This window comes from Phalacrocorax carbo, chromosome 4, assembly GCF_963921805.1.
Source record: "Phalacrocorax carbo chromosome 4, bPhaCar2.1, whole genome shotgun sequence".
In the NCBI taxonomy this organism is placed as follows: domain Eukaryota; kingdom Metazoa; phylum Chordata; class Aves; order Suliformes; family Phalacrocoracidae; genus Phalacrocorax; species Phalacrocorax carbo.
Window position 1 is genome coordinate 62,167,956 of NC_087516.1, and position 19,943 is coordinate 62,187,898.

General features: G+C 42.9%; 1 protein-coding gene across 8 annotated transcripts in view; it reads right to left on the reverse strand.

The window, feature by feature from the left end:
- The window catches only part of ADGRL3 (adhesion G protein-coupled receptor L3), a 517,783-nt gene that overhangs the window by 264,840 nt on the left and 233,000 nt on the right, over nucleotides 1-19,943 (reverse strand). For all 8 annotated transcript variants that reach the window (XM_064450191.1, XM_064450192.1, XM_064450188.1 and 5 more), the window contains one exon: nucleotides 16,567-16,780. In XM_064450191.1, coding sequence (XP_064306261.1) covers nucleotides 16,567-16,780 — 214 coding nt within the window. The remainder of the gene's footprint in view (nucleotides 1-16,566; nucleotides 16,781-19,943) is intronic.

The following is a 19,943-nucleotide window of genomic DNA, read 5'->3' on the forward strand; positions in this document are numbered from 1 at the left end:
AGAAACAAATTTCATTTAACATCCAGCTGTCAAAGCCAGCCCTTCTGTCACTCTTTATTCAAGTCTGATTTACATAATTCATGTCATCTTAATTATTTCCTTCTCTTTCTGGGTAGGATAGCACTTGAGGATGAGCCACTTACAGCACAGTCATTTCCTTTGGAGATAATATGACTGCATGACATGATCGTTCACAAAAAATACACTGATGTTTTAAGGTCTCCAGGTGGGGAATTATGTATATGCAGAGCCTATCATGACGGGACATCACTTGATCTGCATACTACAGCAATAAAAATAGCAGTATATATATGCATAAAACTGTTTTAATGCAGACATACTGTGCTATTAATAGCCTCCCTTTTGCTCCTTTAACTTCTTTACAAACAGCTGCTGATAGAGTTTATGGGAAGCAGAGGGAGAGAGCACTAGCTCAAACTAGACTGAGGGTTTTTTATCCCCCCAAATTCCCCCAGTTGAAACATTCTTAAGCTTCAGCCAAGGTCCTTCCCATCCTCCACCACTCCGTGCCATTAGTCAATTAGAAGGAATTACAAACAGAGCGTTAATCACATGTATACTAAAAGAAGTCTAGAGCAATACAGGCCTCACTCTAGTAATATCTTATCCTACTTGCACAGGATAAATAATTAAATTGTTTTAAGCAGTCTAATCTACTAATGCCTGGCAAGGCCTTAATTTTGGCCACTAAATTTCAAGAAGCTCTGTTCGTCAATTCAATATATATAGTTAACAGCAATTAATCAACTTCATAGCTGCACATGACTAATGAATTTACTACATGATGAAAAAAACCAATTCCTCGAATTAAGGTTTCACTCTAAAACATTTCTCATTCTCTCTATTGCCCAGTACATTTCTCTTCCTTCTCCCTCCTCTTTGTGGTCTCCTGAAATCCGCAGCAAGGGACCTTCAAAAGCGATAGGTTAGATCCTGCTTTGAATTACCCCAGCCCCTCCAGAATCAGGCTCTTAACGCACCAAAACACCGATAGAAACGTCACTGACCATGGCCAATGCTTCCCAGCCTGTAAATTCATCTGGTTTTGCTCCCTGTGCATACATCCCTGTACTTTCCACTCTGCTTTGCTGCTCAGATTGCTTTGTACACCATCTCAAGTTGTTCAGAGCCTCAGCGAAGCATGACTGCTTACTCAAAGCTGAGACAGAATGGCAGGAAGAGCCTCCATGCTCCGGATTTTCCCCATCTCAGGGCACAGCCCAAGGCCAGGAATATGAACACAGATTTATCTGCTACTACTGGCAGAGCCACATGCACAGCCCAGCCAAAGTCAGGGCCCAACCTTACCAGGAGCTTGGAAGTTTGAAGGGATTGAACACAGCCACAGAAGAAAAGCCTTGTAAAATGTTAATTCTGTACCAGCTGACTGTGCAACCTCTTCTCCAGTTATGCAAAGTACCCTACCAAGGTAGAGCTTGCCCATTCAGTGCCAAACTTGAGTGCAAAGATAGCCTACCCATCCGCTTCCCATTATAATGCTGGTCATAGGAAGTCATTGAAAGTAGAGGCTGCCCTCCCTGGTGGTGATAGCCCTGTGGAAGGTATTTGCTGGTGCAGCCACGCAAAGGCTTTACGGAATGTGGCAGATCCTCAGCACTCGCAAATCAGGGCACTCTAACTGCAGTTGGCAAAGTGCAGCTCACCTAGAAAAGTTCAGGACCTAGACTTCCACGTAGTCTCATAAAAGTCCCTGCAACCACATAAAAAAAAGTATATAAGCATTACTTATATGTAACAACAGCACAGGTTTCATGGTTACAGAGAAAACCCAGTGATTACCTGGGAGAAAAAGGACGCTGAGAAGCTCCTAGGAAGAAAGAAAAAACATCCAGCAGATGTAAAGCCAGGAGGAAATAGAAAGCGTTAAAGCAAGAGTTACAGCTTTCTCCACTGCCTAATAATGAGATGATAATAAAGCGAAAAGCTTGTGTAAGATGGGAAAATTTAAGCAGTTGGAAGGCAAAGGCTAAATTCTTGGGCATATTATGGAGCCAGCTCCCTTGGACCCCATTTGCCTACCGCAGTCTTACGCACCGTGGGCAAGAGTGGGATACTTGGTCACAGTGTCAGCTCATTGATTAGGAGTTATAAACGTTTGGAAGTGCTGAGCTGAAAGTCACAACACCTGTGTGGGATATTAAGACAGCAATTTTTCAGCCTTAATGTGTGGTGGAGCAGCACAGACTTAACAGACACCGGGGCAGTGCAACATTCTTGCTTGCTTTGTGGTTTTGAAGAAAACAACTGACCAACAAATATATACCTCATAAAACAATCTGGACTTGCTAGTATGCTGTTATACCCTTGGGGTCTTCTGAATGTTGATACTGGTTTTAATTTTCTGAAGAGGCGTTAAGTTGCTTCTGCTTTCCTTCTTGATTTTAAACCCGTTCTACTCTTTGTGTATGTGAAAGGCAAGAATTGTCAAGTTTCCACTTTAAAAAAAGCTGTCATTTGCTATTTTTCTGTGCACATGTTGCTGTACTTTCTCATATGTACATCCTTCTCTGCATATATGCAGTCAACCTAGATGTATACACAAACATGCCAAATGTTGCACGTTAAAGGAATGCATGTATTTAAAACATCATACCGTATACGGTCTATTTTGGCAATAGCCATCTGGAAGAGGAAAAAAGTATAGAAGAAATACTTAATGTACCAAACTAGATCTTGTACACTTCTGCCAACCTATAGAAAGAAAATTTGCTGGCTACTCTTTGCTCTGCAAGCAAATTAACCATTACTGCAATAGCTTTATCCATACAGAGACACCCAGGCTACACTGTATGGCAAACAACTTCAGCAGAAGACCATCTTGCTTTTCAGTATATTTTTAGCTGCCACAGGCACACTCTTATCACGGTTACAAAGGATGTACCCCTGCAAATCTCAGTCTCTCAAAATCTTTTTTTTTTCCTGTGTGGTCATAACATTTTTGTACCATTTTATTCTAGGTAACCCTCCCCTGGACCAGGTCTGGGTAACCAATGGCTGACGATGGCTCCTGTCACAGCACAAGGATTTCAAAATTACCCAACATTTACCCCAGGCCCTCATACTCATGATTAAGCACTCCAGCCATTCCTGCTGCCAATGCTAAGCATGTCTTTAAGTTAGCACTGCAGCCACTTCAGCTTTGTTTCTCTTCTAGCTGAGCAAAACACTGGACTGTGACCAAAGCCCTATATGTCCTATAGATTTCCTCCTTCCTATAACACCCTTAATAAAATTTGTGATATTCAAAAAGCAATGGGCTCTTGACTTCACATTCTTCTTTCACAGCTGCCTTATTCCTGCTGAAATAGGGGAATGAAATTATGCATGGAAACTCTTCTGAGAATTTTCTTCTTCATGGAAGAACAAAAACTGCCCAACATGCTCAGAATTCAAATCAGAAGGGCCCTGATGCCATATACGTGTTATCAATATGGTACACATTTGAAAATCGCACAGTATTTGCCAAACTTGAGGGTGTCTCCCTAGGAGGAAGGGGATTAAGATGTAACCCTGGGTGAGAAGAGGTTACACAATCAGGATTTCCCAATCCAGCCCTAAGGAAATTAAATTCATGGTGGAGATGCTCAGCTACTGAAATGCAAGGAAACACTTGAAGAAACTAACATGATTAAAAAACATGAGTTAATTATTTTACGCAGAAAAGCCCCAAAACACAGATTTGGCAGGAATACTCCCCAAATTCGACCTACTTATTCATTCATTTTTGTGGGCATGCTCAACTTTGTGAATTGTTCTTGATAATTCAAGGAGACATGTAAGAAAGTATGTAGTTCCCACATGTTTTAATACATATTCTAGAGTCTCAAAAATGAAAGCTTTTGAACTCTGTATCCATTTCTAGGTGTGCATATCTGTGTACATCACCAAAGAAGACAGCTGAAAAAGGGAATATTTGTTTTTCATCTCCTAATTATGCTTTTTTATTCCCTGGTGCACTAATTTGGCAGCTAAAGGTTTCTGCTCTCTACTGAAAGGTGAGATGACAAAGGCCCTTGGAACGCCCATTCTTGTCACCACCTCACTCCTCCTTTGTGCTTGAGGCTACTTCCTCTCTGACTGATTCTTAAATTGAAGAAGCTTTCACTGAAGACTGTATCAGAACTGCAGCAAGTTAATCTTATTAAACCATACGAGTTTAAAAACTCAGAGCTTGATATCAGGCAGGCTGTTTCCAAACTGGTATACTTAAGGGCCAAATTAGATCATGAGCAAAATATTAAAAGGCGCTAGAGCCACTTAAGAGTGAACTTCCATTTCCAAAAGAAATTTCTGGACATTGGAAACCCAGGACTCGTGACAGTTCAGTGGAAGTCAGGCTCCTGGCTGCAATGGGTGCTTTTAGGTGTTTTAAACCCTTAAATTTTAAGCTGCAGAGAAAAGCTGTTAAGACATAAAGGAATTTACTTCACCTATTGTCAATACTAGCACAAATATATGGGCCCTCCTGAAGGATACTTTAGTTATAGGAAGTTTCTACTCACACCCAAAGTCTCTTGAGAAAAAAAACCTTTGGGGGACACTGTGTTAATTGGCACTGAATCTGTAAGCTGATGCAACAAGGTGCCTTTTAAGCACTGTAAAAGAAGACCTCCATCCTCTTCCTCTCCCTTTACTCTTTATAAAGAGCTTTCGGTTCTTAAGTAATTGACAAGTGTTTACAACTTCAGTTTCACTTCATCCACCTCTGGGCATAGAAGACTGCAGTCATTAGAAATTGGGGAAGTGGTGACAGTAGGATGCGATCCACCCTTGGCTTGCCCACCTGCTCACATGCTTGGCTTGCAGCAAAGTAGGTGGCTGCTTAGTTGCCCTTAGGTCACCTTGACTTCCAGTGACTTGGAGAGATGACCACCAGGTGCTTCTGCCATCCAAGCCACAAAAACAAAGTTTGCAGAGATCTCCTGGAACAATTCTATCTCTGTGCCAGCTTCAGGCAGCTCCTCTCGTGCACAAGCACTGAAGTGTTTTCTGGATCGAAGCCCAACACAACAGGCATTAGCCGGCATTGTTCGGTGCCTGGCTTTAACTCTTTACATCTAGCTACAAGTGCAACTAATCAACTGAAATTGATTTTCCAGAGCTCAGTCTAATCCACTGCATTGGAGGTGACCTATGTTCTTTGTGTGTATGTATACTTACGGGGTTGGGGTTTTTATAAGGTGTCTCATACTAGATGCCTGCATTCAGCTGTTGGCAACCTTGCCTGTAATTCAAAAGGGTGCCAAGGGCCACTTCCAATGCAGGCAGATTTAGAGGGATCCTAAAGATTTCTCCCCTGCTTCCCCAAATATCAACAGTGAAGATGTCTCACCTGCCTTTGTACATGAAATTCTCTGTTACCCATGGGAAAATCACTCAAGGTTCTGACTTGAGCACAACTCCGGTCCACCAACAGCCCTGATGAAAGCACAGTGCTCTGATATGCATGATTCAGACCCCAGATACCTGCAACAACCACTATATTTTTTTCCAGAACTAACCTGACTCGCTCCAACTTAATGGTTGCTTTTATATTTTACTCCACATATTTGCTAGGATCTGCATCAAGGACCAAACTTTACTTTCCATCAGTGCTAGCTGGCCACCACTGTAATCATTTAAGTGGAACAATCTGTTCCAAGTGACCAAGAGAGCTAATAATTTATCAGGAACAGAACAGACCTTTTGGGGAAGGACGTAATTATATTTGCGTGGTTTGTAATACTCTTGAGTCAAATGGGACATTCTGTGTAAATCAAAGCCACTTGGGGAAAGAAAGTGAGGAAGCAGGCTTTCCAAAGAGAAATGGCCTCAAACTCTCAAATTTATCACAAACAATTTTTTTCTCCTTCCTCTGTCCTTTAGGTTTTGCTTAAAATAAAGAAAACCTTCAGCATTTGAGTAGGCTGCACTATGGCAGGGAGGGGGGGGAGTGAAAATAATAATAGAAAAATAACATCTTCTTGCTTTTATATAGGTAGATGATGCAGCCTGAACTGGAACGGTGTGTACGGTACAGCTCATCTTGTCTCAAACGTGGCAGTGCAGAATTAAGGGCACTCACGGAAAAACAACAAGAACCTTCACACACTCATAATAAAAACCCAAAACAACTCCCATAAGAAGAAATATTTGAAAGATCATAGCTTTCTCCCTTGGAAAGCAGATAAATTAGAAGCAATATGACAAATGCATACAAGATAATGAATGGAAATTGAAAAGGTAGCTTGGAAGCTTCTGTCTTCACAGTCTGAGGAGGGATGGCAATGAAATTAAAACCTGACAAAAAGCAATCATTTTTCACACAATAAGCTATTATCTGTGTGGACTTAGAGCTCCTGGAAGTCATCATGACCAGGGACTTGATGAGATTCAGGAAGGTTTTGGCCATTTATATGGACAGCAAGAATATGCAGCAATTGTAGTTAATGTTAACAAAGAAAATCTAGAAAGAATATTAAAAATGTTGGGCATTGGGGTGAAAGCCCATCTCTATGAGGGATCAGGACCAAAAAAGGCAAAGGGGTGGCAGAGACAGTCCCTGTCCACAAAGGGATGCTGCCTCCTGCCCCAAGGCAGGTAGGACAGGGCATGGGGGCAGACCAGTGACTGTGAGGGGAAACACTGTTCCCACTCTGGCATCTTTTCTTCTGCCCAGTTCTAAATCCTCCCGTCTTCCCTTGCATTAGTTTTATAGTTTTCTGTGGTTCTGTTGCCCATAACTCCATCTCCTATTCCTCACAGCAACTCTGCAATAAAGTTTTTTCCTTCTTTGTCACCAATCCTACTCTGGGTAAAAGCATGTAATATACTGCCTACTACGAACTGCAACTCCCGGTAACAGACTGAATGCTGAGGCCATAATTCAGTCCGGAGGCTCTGTTGCTGCCCATAAACTACTCACTGTCTCCCAGTTTACGATGTCAGCAGGACCCAGCTGAATTAAGGCTTCTACTGTATATAACGGACACCAATGTATTATCTTATGCATAATGCATAGAAGATGGCTCTAATCATAAATCCCATATCCTGCCCTTCCTTTACATCACAGATATGACCCGGCATCTCTTATGCACTCCGCTTACTGATACATAAAATCCTTCTCCTGAATCATAATGGCAGCAAAACCTTTTCTTGGGTCGCTGCTTCTGATAAAAGCCATTTGTTCCCTCTTTTCTCCAAAGAGGTTGAAATAAACTTCAGTTCATCCCACTAACAAAACTCACACTTAAATTTAAGGACCATGTTGAACTGATGATCCAGGAACACTGACTGCATCAGTCCATATTTTTGACACTGGCGAAGGAATGATTTATGCCTAACACCCATCTTTTTCCTGTTTGCATCTGGTATCAGCAGAGCAATCACACAAAATGCAAAGCTAGGCTGTGGATGCCAAACTGCAAGCGTGCAAAGGTGAGTGAGGTCTGCAGAGAGTATTTCCAGCCCTGCAGAGGAGTACAGAAATCCCAGGCATACACACAGAGAGGGTGTGTTATAAGCCAGTGCTGGTTTTACACATCTTGGAACGGAGCATGAAGTTCAAGCTCCAAAGACTCCACAAACGATGCAGTCAAAAATGTGCTGAATGAAAGCTTTGAAATATCCTGGGGAATAGACAATCCCCTGTGTATAAACCCGGTTTTGACCTCAGGCATAGACTAACTGAGCTCTTTTGTACAAGAAGAAAGAAAAAAGCAAAAGAAACTGATATAGATGCATTACTTCAAAGTCATCTTACCTCACAGCCCTTTAGCCATTATTTCTAGCTAGAAGACTCACCAGAGAAGGAGCATGCATGTATCTTTCTACTCAAACTAAATTATTTCTTTGTTATCTTAAGATAGTATAAGTCCATTTAGCCTGAATAAACCTTATACACTATCTTGCAATGCAAATGCAATAAATCAATTTAAGCCTCATGACAAAAAGACTAAATATCTGACAGCCAAGCCCTGTAAGGCTGTCACATTCAGGCAGACTGAAGATCACAGAATCCCAGGTTGGAAGGGACCTCAGGGATCATCTAGTCCAACCTTTCTAGGAAGAGCACAGTCTAGGCAAGATGGCCCAGCACCCTGTCCAGACAACTCTTGAAAGTGTCCAATGTGGCCGAGTCAACCACTTCCCTGGGGAGATTATTCCAATGGTGACTGTCCTCACTGTGAAAAGTTTCCCTCTGGTGTCCAATTGGAATCTCCCCAAGAGCAACTTGTGTCCATTCCCCCTCGTCCTCTCCAGGGGACTCCTTGTAAAAAGGGAGTCTCCATCCTCTTTGTAGCTGCCCCTTAAGTACTGGTACATGGTGATGAGATCCCCTCTGAGCCTCCTTTTCTCAAGGCTGAACAAACCCACCTCTCCCAGCCTAGCCTCATATGGCAGCCTTCCCAGTCCTTTGATCATCTTGGTGGCCCTTCTCTGGGCCCCTTCCAGCCTGTCCACATCCTTTTTGTACAGCGGGGACCAGAACTGTACACAGGACTCCAGGTGTGGCCTGACAAGCGCTGAGTAGAGGGGGATAATGACTTCTTTATCTCTGCTGGCGATGCCCTTTTTGATGCAACCCAACACCCTGTTGGCCTTCTTGGCCGCAGCAGCCACTGTTCGCTCATGTTGAGCTTCCTGTCCACCAGGACCCCCAGGTCCCTTTCCACAGAGCTGCGCTCCAGCCAGGTGGATCCCAGTCTGTGCTGCACTCCCGGATTATGTTTTCCCAGGTGCATGACCTTACACTTCACCCTGTTGAACTTCATAAGGTTCTCGCTGGCCCACTCCTCCAGCCTATCCAGATCTCCCTGCAGAGCAGCTCTCCCTTCTGGAGTGTCTACTTCCCCACTCAATTTGGTGTCATCTGCAAACTTCATCAGGCTATACTTGATGCTGTTGTTCAGATCACTTATGAATATGTTGAATAACATTGGGCCCAATATTGATCCCTGGGGGACCTCACTTGTGACAGGTTGCCAGTTGGAGAAAGAGCTATTTACCCTGTGGGTGCGGCCTGTCAGCCAGTTCCCCACCCACTGCACAGACCACTTGTCTAGGCTATAACACATTAATTTCTCCAGGAGGAGGCTGTGGGGGACCGTATCAAAAGCCTTGGAGAAGTCCAGGTAGACAATATCCACTGCCTGCCCCATGTCAACCGGGCAAGTCACTTTGTTGTAGGAAGATGTAAGAAGACTGAGCAGAAACATCTTTGATGTTCATCTTTTCAGCGATTTAGGCAATGTGTGGGAGGCGCCATAGGCAGCACGCAGATGCCCAGCTTTAAACTTTGTTCTTCCGGCACCTTGGATAATGCTTTTTATTGTTTCAGCAAAAGCAGAGAACAGTACCCAATGGCCTAGAGCTGCATGTTCCCTGATCACCCTCCTTGCGGTTACTGGACGGCTTTCTATGTGCTTTCACCCACCTCCTGCAAAGTGGTTATAAATGTAGCACGTTTCAAACGGTGGATGCCACTGTCAGCAACATCTCTGTCTTTACTCAGTGCTTCCTCTCCATGTACAAATTAGTAGCCCCTGTTCTCAACAAGCCCCAAACGTTCAGAAAAAAACAGATGACAGGAGCATGTTTCATGTAGGTCTTCTCCCACTGGCAAAAGCTGCATGCGGCAGACTGCCAAGGGCTGGCCAGTCCCTTCTCTCTGACAGGCTGGCGCCAGCCACTTTCACGCTAGTAAACTAATGGATGGAGCAATAAACCTGGATTTTCCCTGCGTGGTTTTCAGCACATCATATGTTCAGCACTTCCAAGGCCACTTCAAGACATGATTTATCCCAGAGATTACCCCATGTCTTCTCTTTGTCAGTTAAGGCCAGTGAGGGGGGGAAAAAACCGAAAGAAAGCAAAGTAGCTCACAAACTGAAACAGTCTTAGAAAACGGCAACAACTAATTCCTCCAGCTTCCTCCAGCCCGCGCACTTCAAGGAGGCCTTTTTCTTTGGCCACGGAGGCCTCTGGGTGTGGCACATTGCTTTCTCAACTTAAGCGTGGATTTTTTCAAATGATAGCACGTTGGAGTCACATGCCAACAGCAACCTAAAACCAGCAGCACAGCACAATGCAACTGTCTATTTATTTATTTATTTAAAGTGGGGTGTTTTATAGCTGGCCATGGCTACCAATTGGTACCCAGGGAAGCCTAAAGCATTATTTTTGATCTACAAAGCCTTCTGCAGTTTGGAACCTAATTACCTTCAGAAACTACTGCCTCCTCCTCATCTGTTACCATGGCAGCTGCAATCAGCTGAGATGCTTGGGCTGACAAGCCCTGATTTACTAGAGTACTAGGGCAATTCCAGGGGGTTGTCGCTTTCAGAATTTACTCCTCTGCTTGGGTCTGACAGCATTTTCAGGAAAGGAAGCAGTAGGATAAATTAAGACTGTACAGGCTGGGAAGTAGCGACCTTTTTTAGAGTGATTCAAAAGCTCAGTGCACACTGCTCCACTAGCACTTCTGTGTTTTTTTTAAATTATTATTTTTTATTTTTTTCCTTCTTATTAATAGTATATGTGCCTTTGTCACAGGGTCAAGGTCCAGATGAGATTAGTAGACTTTGCCTCATTTTAAAATATCCTTTCTCATGGAGAGAAGATAGGTTGTTTAACCAAGTGGTGAGGCTTGTTTTCCAGCCTTTAAAATTGGAATCCAGGGAACAACACTATTCATTTCTACTGGTTACAGCAACTACTGTTTAACTGAAACATCAGTATTTTTCCATATTGGTGGTTTTCATGTGATGATCTCAAAGCACTAGACTTATGCTTCCCAGAAAGAGAAAAGCCTAGCTTCCCATTGCAACATCTCAGTCCTTCAGAAATGCACTTCCCATGCCATCTGTGTGATAACAAATTTAGAAAAATGAGTATTATCTTGGCAGTCTTTGCAAAATATACTCAGGATGCAAGGGAAGGCAGAAGGGTTCCTATCAAATGGGGCATTCAGTATCTGAGTCACAGGTGATGACAACGTCTAAGCAGGGGGCTGTTTTCTGAGAAATATGCCATTAATTTTGTAGAGCCTGACACAACTGTGCTGCAATTCACCTGCAGTCTGCTTATTCAGTCCTGCTGATGGCCTTGTCATTACAGAGCCTCCAGGTCTGCAGCTCTCCTTGTCCAGAGCATTCTCCCCACATGCACCAGGACGAGCTACTTAATATAAAACACTCTGTGAGAACATCCAAAACTTGGTATCATCAAAACTGGTGGCCACTTTACAAATAATCAACGTGAATTATCCCATTTGTAAAATACAGGTAACCCTGCCTCTTTATTTCCCAACGTAAGAGCAGATCACTGGCATTTGAGAAGTGTCTTGAAAATCACAGGTGCTGACAGCATCGATAACAGCACACCATGAGATGCAATATTATTACAATAATAATGGTGCTCGTTTCGGACTCCTGCATTTTTCAGGTCATCAACCAAAAACATTAACAAAATACAGCCCTTCAGGAGATGAAAAATCTTTGCAGTGTAATGCAAGCTGGTTCATACTATTTTTTTCTTCTCACCCACCTTGTGCAAAGTGCTTGCTGCCATCCTTTTCTGACTACTGGGAGAGTTGTGGGTGCCCCTCCTCACGTAAAAGGATCAGGCCCTCTGATGAAACTATATGGAAATCTGAGAGCTTCGAGCAGCTGACAACAGTCTTATGCTCTTAAATGTACTTTTTTTCTTTTTTTTTTTAAAACTCTAGGTCTTGACCTACAGGCTTTGTCAATGATGCCAACACTGAAACCACGGGGACAAACCACATAGATTAGACTCAAACGTAAAGGAAACTATCTCAGCTAAGTAACTGCAGCCCAACAGGGCATATAGTACCTCCCAGCTGTGCCTCCTGCATTGCTACTAGAAATTCTCTCTCTGCTCAGCCAGCGGAGAAGACTAGCAGAGCTGCAGCACCCACCTGCCGGGCCCTGACCTACATCGCACCAGGGCGCTTTGCTGGGGGCGGATGGCACCATGACCAGCTGCAGCGGAGCAGAGGGTACACGTCCTGCTGCACTGTGCAGGCTACACATCCTCCACCAGTGGAGCTGCAGTTTCTCTGTCCTGGGAGCAGCAGGAAGCTCTGGGCAAAAAGTGTCCCACCTGTGGGACACAAAATGAGTCCACTGCTCCCTTCAGGGGAGAAGAGGGGAGAGAGATGAGCAGGTTTCAGTCCTCATCCCCAAGCCAGAAGTGGCAACAGTGGCACACAAGAGCTCTGCAACACTCTACCGTGGCAAAAGGCAGGACTTGTGCAAGCTGCCCTCTCTGCAAACTGAGCTCTCCGAGTTATTGAGAGATATGAGAGTTCTCCAGCAAGAGCTTTCCGCATTGTCTACCTTCCAATTTTTGAAATGGCAGAAGGGATTTTGCTTTGGATTTGGGAACAGCTGCTGAGACCTGTGAACATTTCTCCCCTGGCTCCTGTTATGCCTGCTGCTTTTGTCTTATTCCATCCTTCCTTTCCTTCCTCCAGCTTAAGAGTGGCAGACAATGGATGGGGCAGACAAGGATCCCTTTACTCCTGATCTCTGGGAAGCAAAAGGAAAGCTTTGATCTCACCTTTAAGGCAAAAAATGCAATTGTTCTGTGTATAGGTATCTACACGCCAGCTTTGCTACTTGGACCTCCCCCCGATTTTAACGTTCAACATTAAAGCCTACAGGAAAGGATAACGAGCTTAGTAAAACAGACTGTTTCAAATTACAAAGTTAAAACACAAAGGTGGTATCAACAGTGCACAGTTCTGCAAACATACATGCAAAGCCTAATCCATCCACCTTCTTCCTTCCATTGACATCAACAGAGGCAACTACGTGAGCAGGTCTTCATTCCACAAAATGCTTAAACACGTGCCTTAAAAAGATGCAGGCACTGATGTATTTGTTTGAATGAAGGAAGAGGCAAAATGTTTAATTCCTTTGCCCACGTTGCAGCCTTAAATTTGTGTGGTGCTTTTATGAGGCAACTAGCTCCAGTAAGTTGCAGTGAAATCACCAGCATGCAAAATGTAATCAGATTTTGTCTTCCTGAGCTGGGTATTTCCTTGGTGGAAAGCATCCACAAGAAATTCAAGAGGGCATGCTGAAAGCTTTTTTTTTAAATTTTTCTTTAGGGTGTTTTTTAATAGACTAAATGGCAGCGTTAACACTATAAAACCAAAGGCAACTCTTACAGGAATGGGAGGCTGCTTCTCCCTATGGTTAGAAGAGAACCCCGGCTGTTTGAATGGATGATATGTTAATTTTGTGGTACAGTTGCTCAGGGGAGGACTTAGCGAAGTCTCCTATGGTACAGTGCACACAGTTTACAATGGGCATGGTGAGAATTTGTTTGTTACAGCCCTCAAAAAGACATTTCTCCAATGCAAACGTGCTATGAAATACATTTTTCTCTAATCATACCAGAAAAACTTCAGCCCATAAAGCACTCATTCTGAGCTTTTATGGGCAGCTGCTGCTTGAATGCTTGAAGGAAGAGCTGGCAAGTTAAAAAACAAAATAGGCCACAGATTTAATTCCCTATAAAATAGCTCCCTAACAAGCTGTGTGTACATTCTTTACTTAGAGCAATATTCTGAAGATTTTAGAGATTTTCAGGGCAATGCTTGCAGTAAGGACTCCTTGTGTTCCCTCTGCTCAGGGGGCTCCACAAACACACCATCAGATTTATGGCTTTCCCTTTCAAAATAACCCCATGTACTCGTCTGCAAAATTAATTTAAACAAACATATCGAAGAAAGGAACACACTAGTTCAATTTTTTGTTTGGGGGGGAGGGTGAGCTCAGGGAGCAATTGCTAATATCTACCATAAATCTGCTCAGTCGCAGCCTCGTCTCATGTCTTAACATCATCTCTGTCTCACACAGAATTTTCTTCCCACTTTTCCCTCTCCCCCTCCCCACGGCCATGCCATAATGTGTCTAAGTTGGCTGTACAGCATTGCTGACTAAAACCTGCCAGCAGTTAGACAACTTATTATAAAACTACAAGGGGACTGTGTATTTATGAATGCAATAATTAATCAATGCATAAAAAGCATGCACTGCGCATATAGTTTTTCTTTCTGTACACAGACAGCTTTGATTACCATGCGGTTGCACTGTCACCAGGATCTTTAGTTCCCAGTAGCTGCTTCCCCACCTGTCCTGGTTTCAGCTGGGATACAGTTAATTTTCTTCAAGGTAGCTGAAACCAGGACACCACCCCACAGCATTAGTAAAGACAAGCTCATTGTATTAAAGCCTGCATTCATCTGCAAAACCACCCAAATACTGCTGAATTGATTAATTTTGCAGGTAGAAGCTTTCGGAAGAAAAAGCTATAGTTAGTGCCACAACTACTAGGCTGTCAAGATTTTCCTTTTAAACTACTTTATTCAGAGACTCAGTCATAAGGCGTACTAGGAGCTGTGAACTGGCAGACTGGTTTGCATCTGAAGAACATATTTCATTTTAATGGTTTTATCTTTAAACTGTTTCAACTCTTTGAATTAATGGAGATTAAAAAAAGAAATGAGACTGACTGACATAAAAATGCAAAGTAGAGTATTTTCCCCCCTTTTAACTGCCTTTTAACTAGAACCAGGTAATATTTGTTTCCAAGAAACTCAATAGTACCAAATTAATAACACAATTGCACACTTCTTCATGAAAACTGATCATCAAATGGCTTAAATGGAAGGAGTCACCAGCCTTTCCTGAGCCTCCTCACTGCTGAACTGCATCAGGCAAGGCCCCACAGCTAAGATTCAGTCAGTAGGGATTTGCTTTTCCCTTGCAAGAAATTTCCCCCTCAGTGGCCATCCTCCACAGCATCACTTTCTACCCAAATGGGTAGATGCTTTGCCCCAGAGGTGTGCTTCCCTGATAATTCTCTGATAAGCCATCTGAGTCCACAGTGATGATATCTGGAGCCAAGCAATCAACGTACATTTTTATCCCAGCACCGTGGGCAGATAATATGATTATGTGCCCTCCCTGACCGAAGGACTAATGTTTATTGCAGAATTGCTACACGTGAGGACTGAGCAGAAGATTGCAGAGCTCTCCATTTGGCTTGGAAGCTAGTGCCTGGAGGATGCTACTACGAATATATGAAAATATTAATACTTTGTACTCTGTAATGGCCCACGAAGGGAATGACATGGTTTTACTCTGCCAGTATGCAGAGGATTAAGGGTTTCTGCTTGAAGCCACTAACAACCTGAACAGGAGAATTACAGTAATTCCAATAAAACCATGCCAAATCCAAGGGACCAGCTGATGGCACGTTGCTACCTTTTCCGTTTGTTTTGAAAATATAACTGGCACAAACCTACGAACAGGACTTCAATCAGCTACGCAAGGGGGTTCAACTTAAAGAATGGGCTTATAGGAGCCCTATGCAGTGACCAGGACATTTTTCACTAGGCCTTTCAGCATTTTGAGATCTAAATCCCTGATGTGAAGCCATTCTAAAGGGAGCTCAAAACCAGCCATTAGTATGTCAAATATAGAAGAAACTCACGCTTTCTTTTCTGTTGCTCGCACAACTCCATTTTTAGTGCAAAGTGTCTCACAGCAAACAATAGCAAGATTCTCCATTAAAACTTTGCACTGCTGTAGCCATTAGGTCACCATGCAAACACAGTTGTCATTACTTCAGTTAGCAACGCTTTGCCTATGTCAATACCATTACTAATACCCTGAAATACTAATTTCTATTACTATTTAATTAACAGCCAAATGTACTGAATAATTATTCATGTGTAGTTATTAGGAGAAAATCTGAATGCAATTAACACATCAAGAGCTATAGCTTACAAATCCTTCCCACAACACCTCTTGTGCCAGAAAATACCCTGAAAAATTCAGCAACAGTTAAAGGCTTCCCATAACCAGGATACCTCTAGGTTGGAATAAACTGTTAGGCCCTGGCTCTGCAATACAGGAGTCTGACTCCATGGTGTGTATCTCAGTTACCCTTTCCAGACACAGTAGCCACACTTAACAGCAATAGTTATTATACAGAAATTTAGCAAGTCTTCTGCAAAACCAGTGTGAATGCTGGGAATTCGGATCCTCCCTAAAACTAAGCGTGGCAACACGATGAATGATGGAGACTTGTCTTTATACTTTGAAAAATGTAAATGTTATTCTGAACGAAAATTATTAATTGTTTAGAGAGATTATAGGCCATCTGCTTGAACACAGCACAAAAAATAGTGAATGTACATTTGAGAAAGGCTTCACTTATACGTTCACTATGAGCCTTGATATTTAGGTATTTCAGAGGTAAAATTGGGATGCAGTGAGTATCAAGATGGCTGATTAGTAGTACTTACAGCAAATGTTATTTGTATTCCGTGATGCAAACCCAACTCTGTTAAACCCACAGTTTAACAATGATAGCTGTAATTCTGTGCACATACATACAGACTAAGTACCAGCATTTTCTCATACAAACACACACACAAACTAGTGTGTACATAGCGGATTAAAAACCCAACAGTCAGCAAACAAAGAATATTAAATACTATACCTTTGAGTCATAATCTTATAGGCATCTGGCAGATAACAGCGGATATTCTCCATCTGAGCAGGATCAGAGTCACAGATTTTATCATCAGTCCTCCCGTAGTTGGCACTTTCAATCATGATAACATCTGTTCCCGGGCAGCGAAGCTCTATGGGGTAACTCTCGCAGGACAGCTCCCTTCGGACCACAGCCATGGGGACCGGGGCACGGCTGAAAGCTGCAAGGATTAACACAGAAACACAGCAAACATTTACTTTCCACACTGAGGCTAGGATTAAAAGTGGAATGACGTTTAGCAGCAGGTTTCATCCGTGTGCTGTACTGAGATAGTTTCGGTACCATTGAGATACAGTCTGCAGAAACAGGGTCCAATCCCTGGCTTGCCGGCTGCTCAGAGAAATCAGTTCTCCACTCAGCAACTTGGCTTTCTCATCACAGAAATAAGCTAACAATCCCATTTATACAGGGCTTTAGAAATCCCCTATGGAAAGAGGTAAACAGCAACTATAGCACTGTTATTACTTCTGCATACTAGGTGAAAAGCTAGTTGGCTTTGATATATAAAATTACAGTCCTGTGTTGTACCTGATCAGCCTGGGCAAATTTGCTGACAATGAGCAATCCAAGTACCAGGATCCCACCTGCTCCGCAAGACTGCATCTGTCCTGCTACAGATGTAACAACATCTGGATTGCTCCTGGTCCTTTTCTTGGTCCTGTAGAAAACATGAGCCTAATGGCTTTTGCTGTAGCCTGCAGCATGCCAGGGGACAGCCTGCGGGCTCTGGCAACCATCCCAAAGTTTGGGCCCTGTAGTGCTATTTTCCACGGAAAGGCCAATATATGGGACACTGGGTGATTAAAGTTCAGTCTCAGCTTTGCATTGGATCTGCCTGGATGTTCAATACTGGCACATACTTGTAAAGTAAATTTAAAAAGTTCTCAGAAATCTTACCTGTTTTAAAAGAAATCCAGGCTATAGTTTGCAAAAGAAAAAAGAAACACGCTTTGAGATGCCTTGAAAACAAAGCCCTAAAGTATTAGTAGATAAACTTGCATGACAACAAGCAATAATATTTCCCATCTTCACAGCCTCTTTGATCCAAAGATCTTCAACAGCTTGATAAATGTGAACGTATTAATCCCCCAAATATCCATATGAAATAGCTATGGGTTGTCATTCTCGCCTCAGCCACAGAAGGGTTATAGGCCTTCCAGAAGATTTCATGGGAAATCCACGGTGAAGCTGGGATCTGAATGTTTGTTTTCCAGCTGAGCACACTGGCCACAAGCTGAAACAAAAGCCAACCCCTTCCCTTCCTTATTCCACGAGAATGAAAACTCACCCACCAAAAAGGTTTCCAGCTGCAGGGATGATGTGCCCCTCTGGCTCCATCTGGTACTACTTCCAACCACAAAACTCAGCATATAAACTAAGGCTCTATCTATGTGATGGTCACAGAGCAGTCAGGGAAGGTTTAACCCTCCAACAGATCCAGAGCCCATCTGACACCGAGCATCTTTCAATGACTCACTTTGCCCCAGGCCCTATTATAAAAACACCAAAATACCCTCCCCCAAACCAAAAATCCCTTCCAATGTGCTGCTGTCTTGTCCCATAAAACTTCCACATGGTACACACACGCCAAGTTTGCTTATGGAAATAAAAGCATACTGATGTTTCTCAGTGTATCTTTTAATGGTATCAAGGCTGCTCTATCTGTTTGTCTGGCAGGCAGCAGTCCAACACATTACTCTAACTTCCGCGAAGCCTTCTATTATTGTCAGTTGTCACATTTAGATTTGTATTATTGGACAGATAAACATACCTATTTCTGTAAATTTGCAGGGATTACTCCAATATCAGATCCTTACCGATTGGCCAGAGTGTGGACTAATGGCCAAACTCCCAAGACAGACATGCACTTATTCTTGAATAAGGGCTTCTGCAATTAGCATAGCTTTAGGATTTGGATCATGTAAGATATCCTCCTTCCCCAAGACTGGAGAAACAGTTTTGCCCTGAGCTTGTATTGCACCATAAATCTGTGTAATGCAGTAAATTCTTACTGTGATCAAGTTCTCCTGTCACAGACATGTGAGGCAGAAGGCCTTTAGCAGCTTTTGGCAGAACACTGAGGCCAAGGACCCTCTTTGCTCCTGCCATGTGCTTAGAGGACTCCTATTAACTGCCAAGAAAATGGCAAAATTAGGTTTACGGTCAATATGAGCTGTTTGGGTTTGGCCCAGTTCTTGGGCATTTGGATCCTATTCTCTGGGAGGCTACTGTAGGGGACAGGAATGGCAAAGACGGTTGCTAATACTACTTTACTTTTCACGGTTCCCGCTTTAGAAAACAAAACTCAAACCTCCAACCCACATCCTTCACAGAGTATATTTTTGTTGTTAATCCTTATGCTTTTTTTGCAGTAACTATTCTGTATTGTCAAAGAAAGCAGACATTAAACATGTGATGGTTGAGGAAAACGCTACTTTAAATCACTGAAATTAACTGTCTAGGAATTCACTCCTGCAAACCTAGTATATTTCTCAAACAGCAATCCTCTACATATGCAGCTAATCTTAACTCTTGTGTTTTGTTGGAAATAAGACGTTAGGAACTGCTACCAGCAATAAGGTTTGATTAAAACAGAAGTTTGTCTTAGGGCAAACATAGCATCCTAATCTCACAGCAACCCTATCAACAATGATGATGCATTACTTCAGGCTTCTGGTGGAGGATTTCACAGTTAATATGAAAATACAGAGTCTCAGTAGAAGCTGTTAAACATGTTTCTGTACCAGGTGTGAGAGCATATTTTCTGTATCTTGCACATCTCTCCTGTACATGAAACTTTACAGCATTGCTCTACTAAAATTGCATGAGTGTCAGTCCCCAGTACACCAAAAAAATACCAAACCAAAACCAAACACCTCTCTCCAAAAATCAGAGCTCATGTTTTATTCCCATTACAGAACCTCTGGCCAGATGCAAATGTTTCTAGATGTGGCTTTCTGTTCACTGAAATTCACTTTTTTGTGTCTCACATAATCACTCGACTGCTTGCCATCAGAAGGGCAGCTTTCACTTACAGACACTTGTGCTGCTTTTCGCTGGGATAGTTAATTTTCATTATAGACAATAGTATGGGGCTATGTTTTGGATTTGTGCTGAAAACAGCGAGCAGGCTGGGGATGCACAAGGAGCTGGGAGGGGACACAGCCTGGGCAACTGACCCCAACTGACCCAAGGGATATTCCACACCATATGGCGTCATGCTCAGCATATTTATATATAGGGGAAGAAGAAGGAAGGGGGGCACATTTGGAGTGATGGCATTTGTCTTCCCAAGTAACCGTTACGCGTGATGGAGCCCTGCT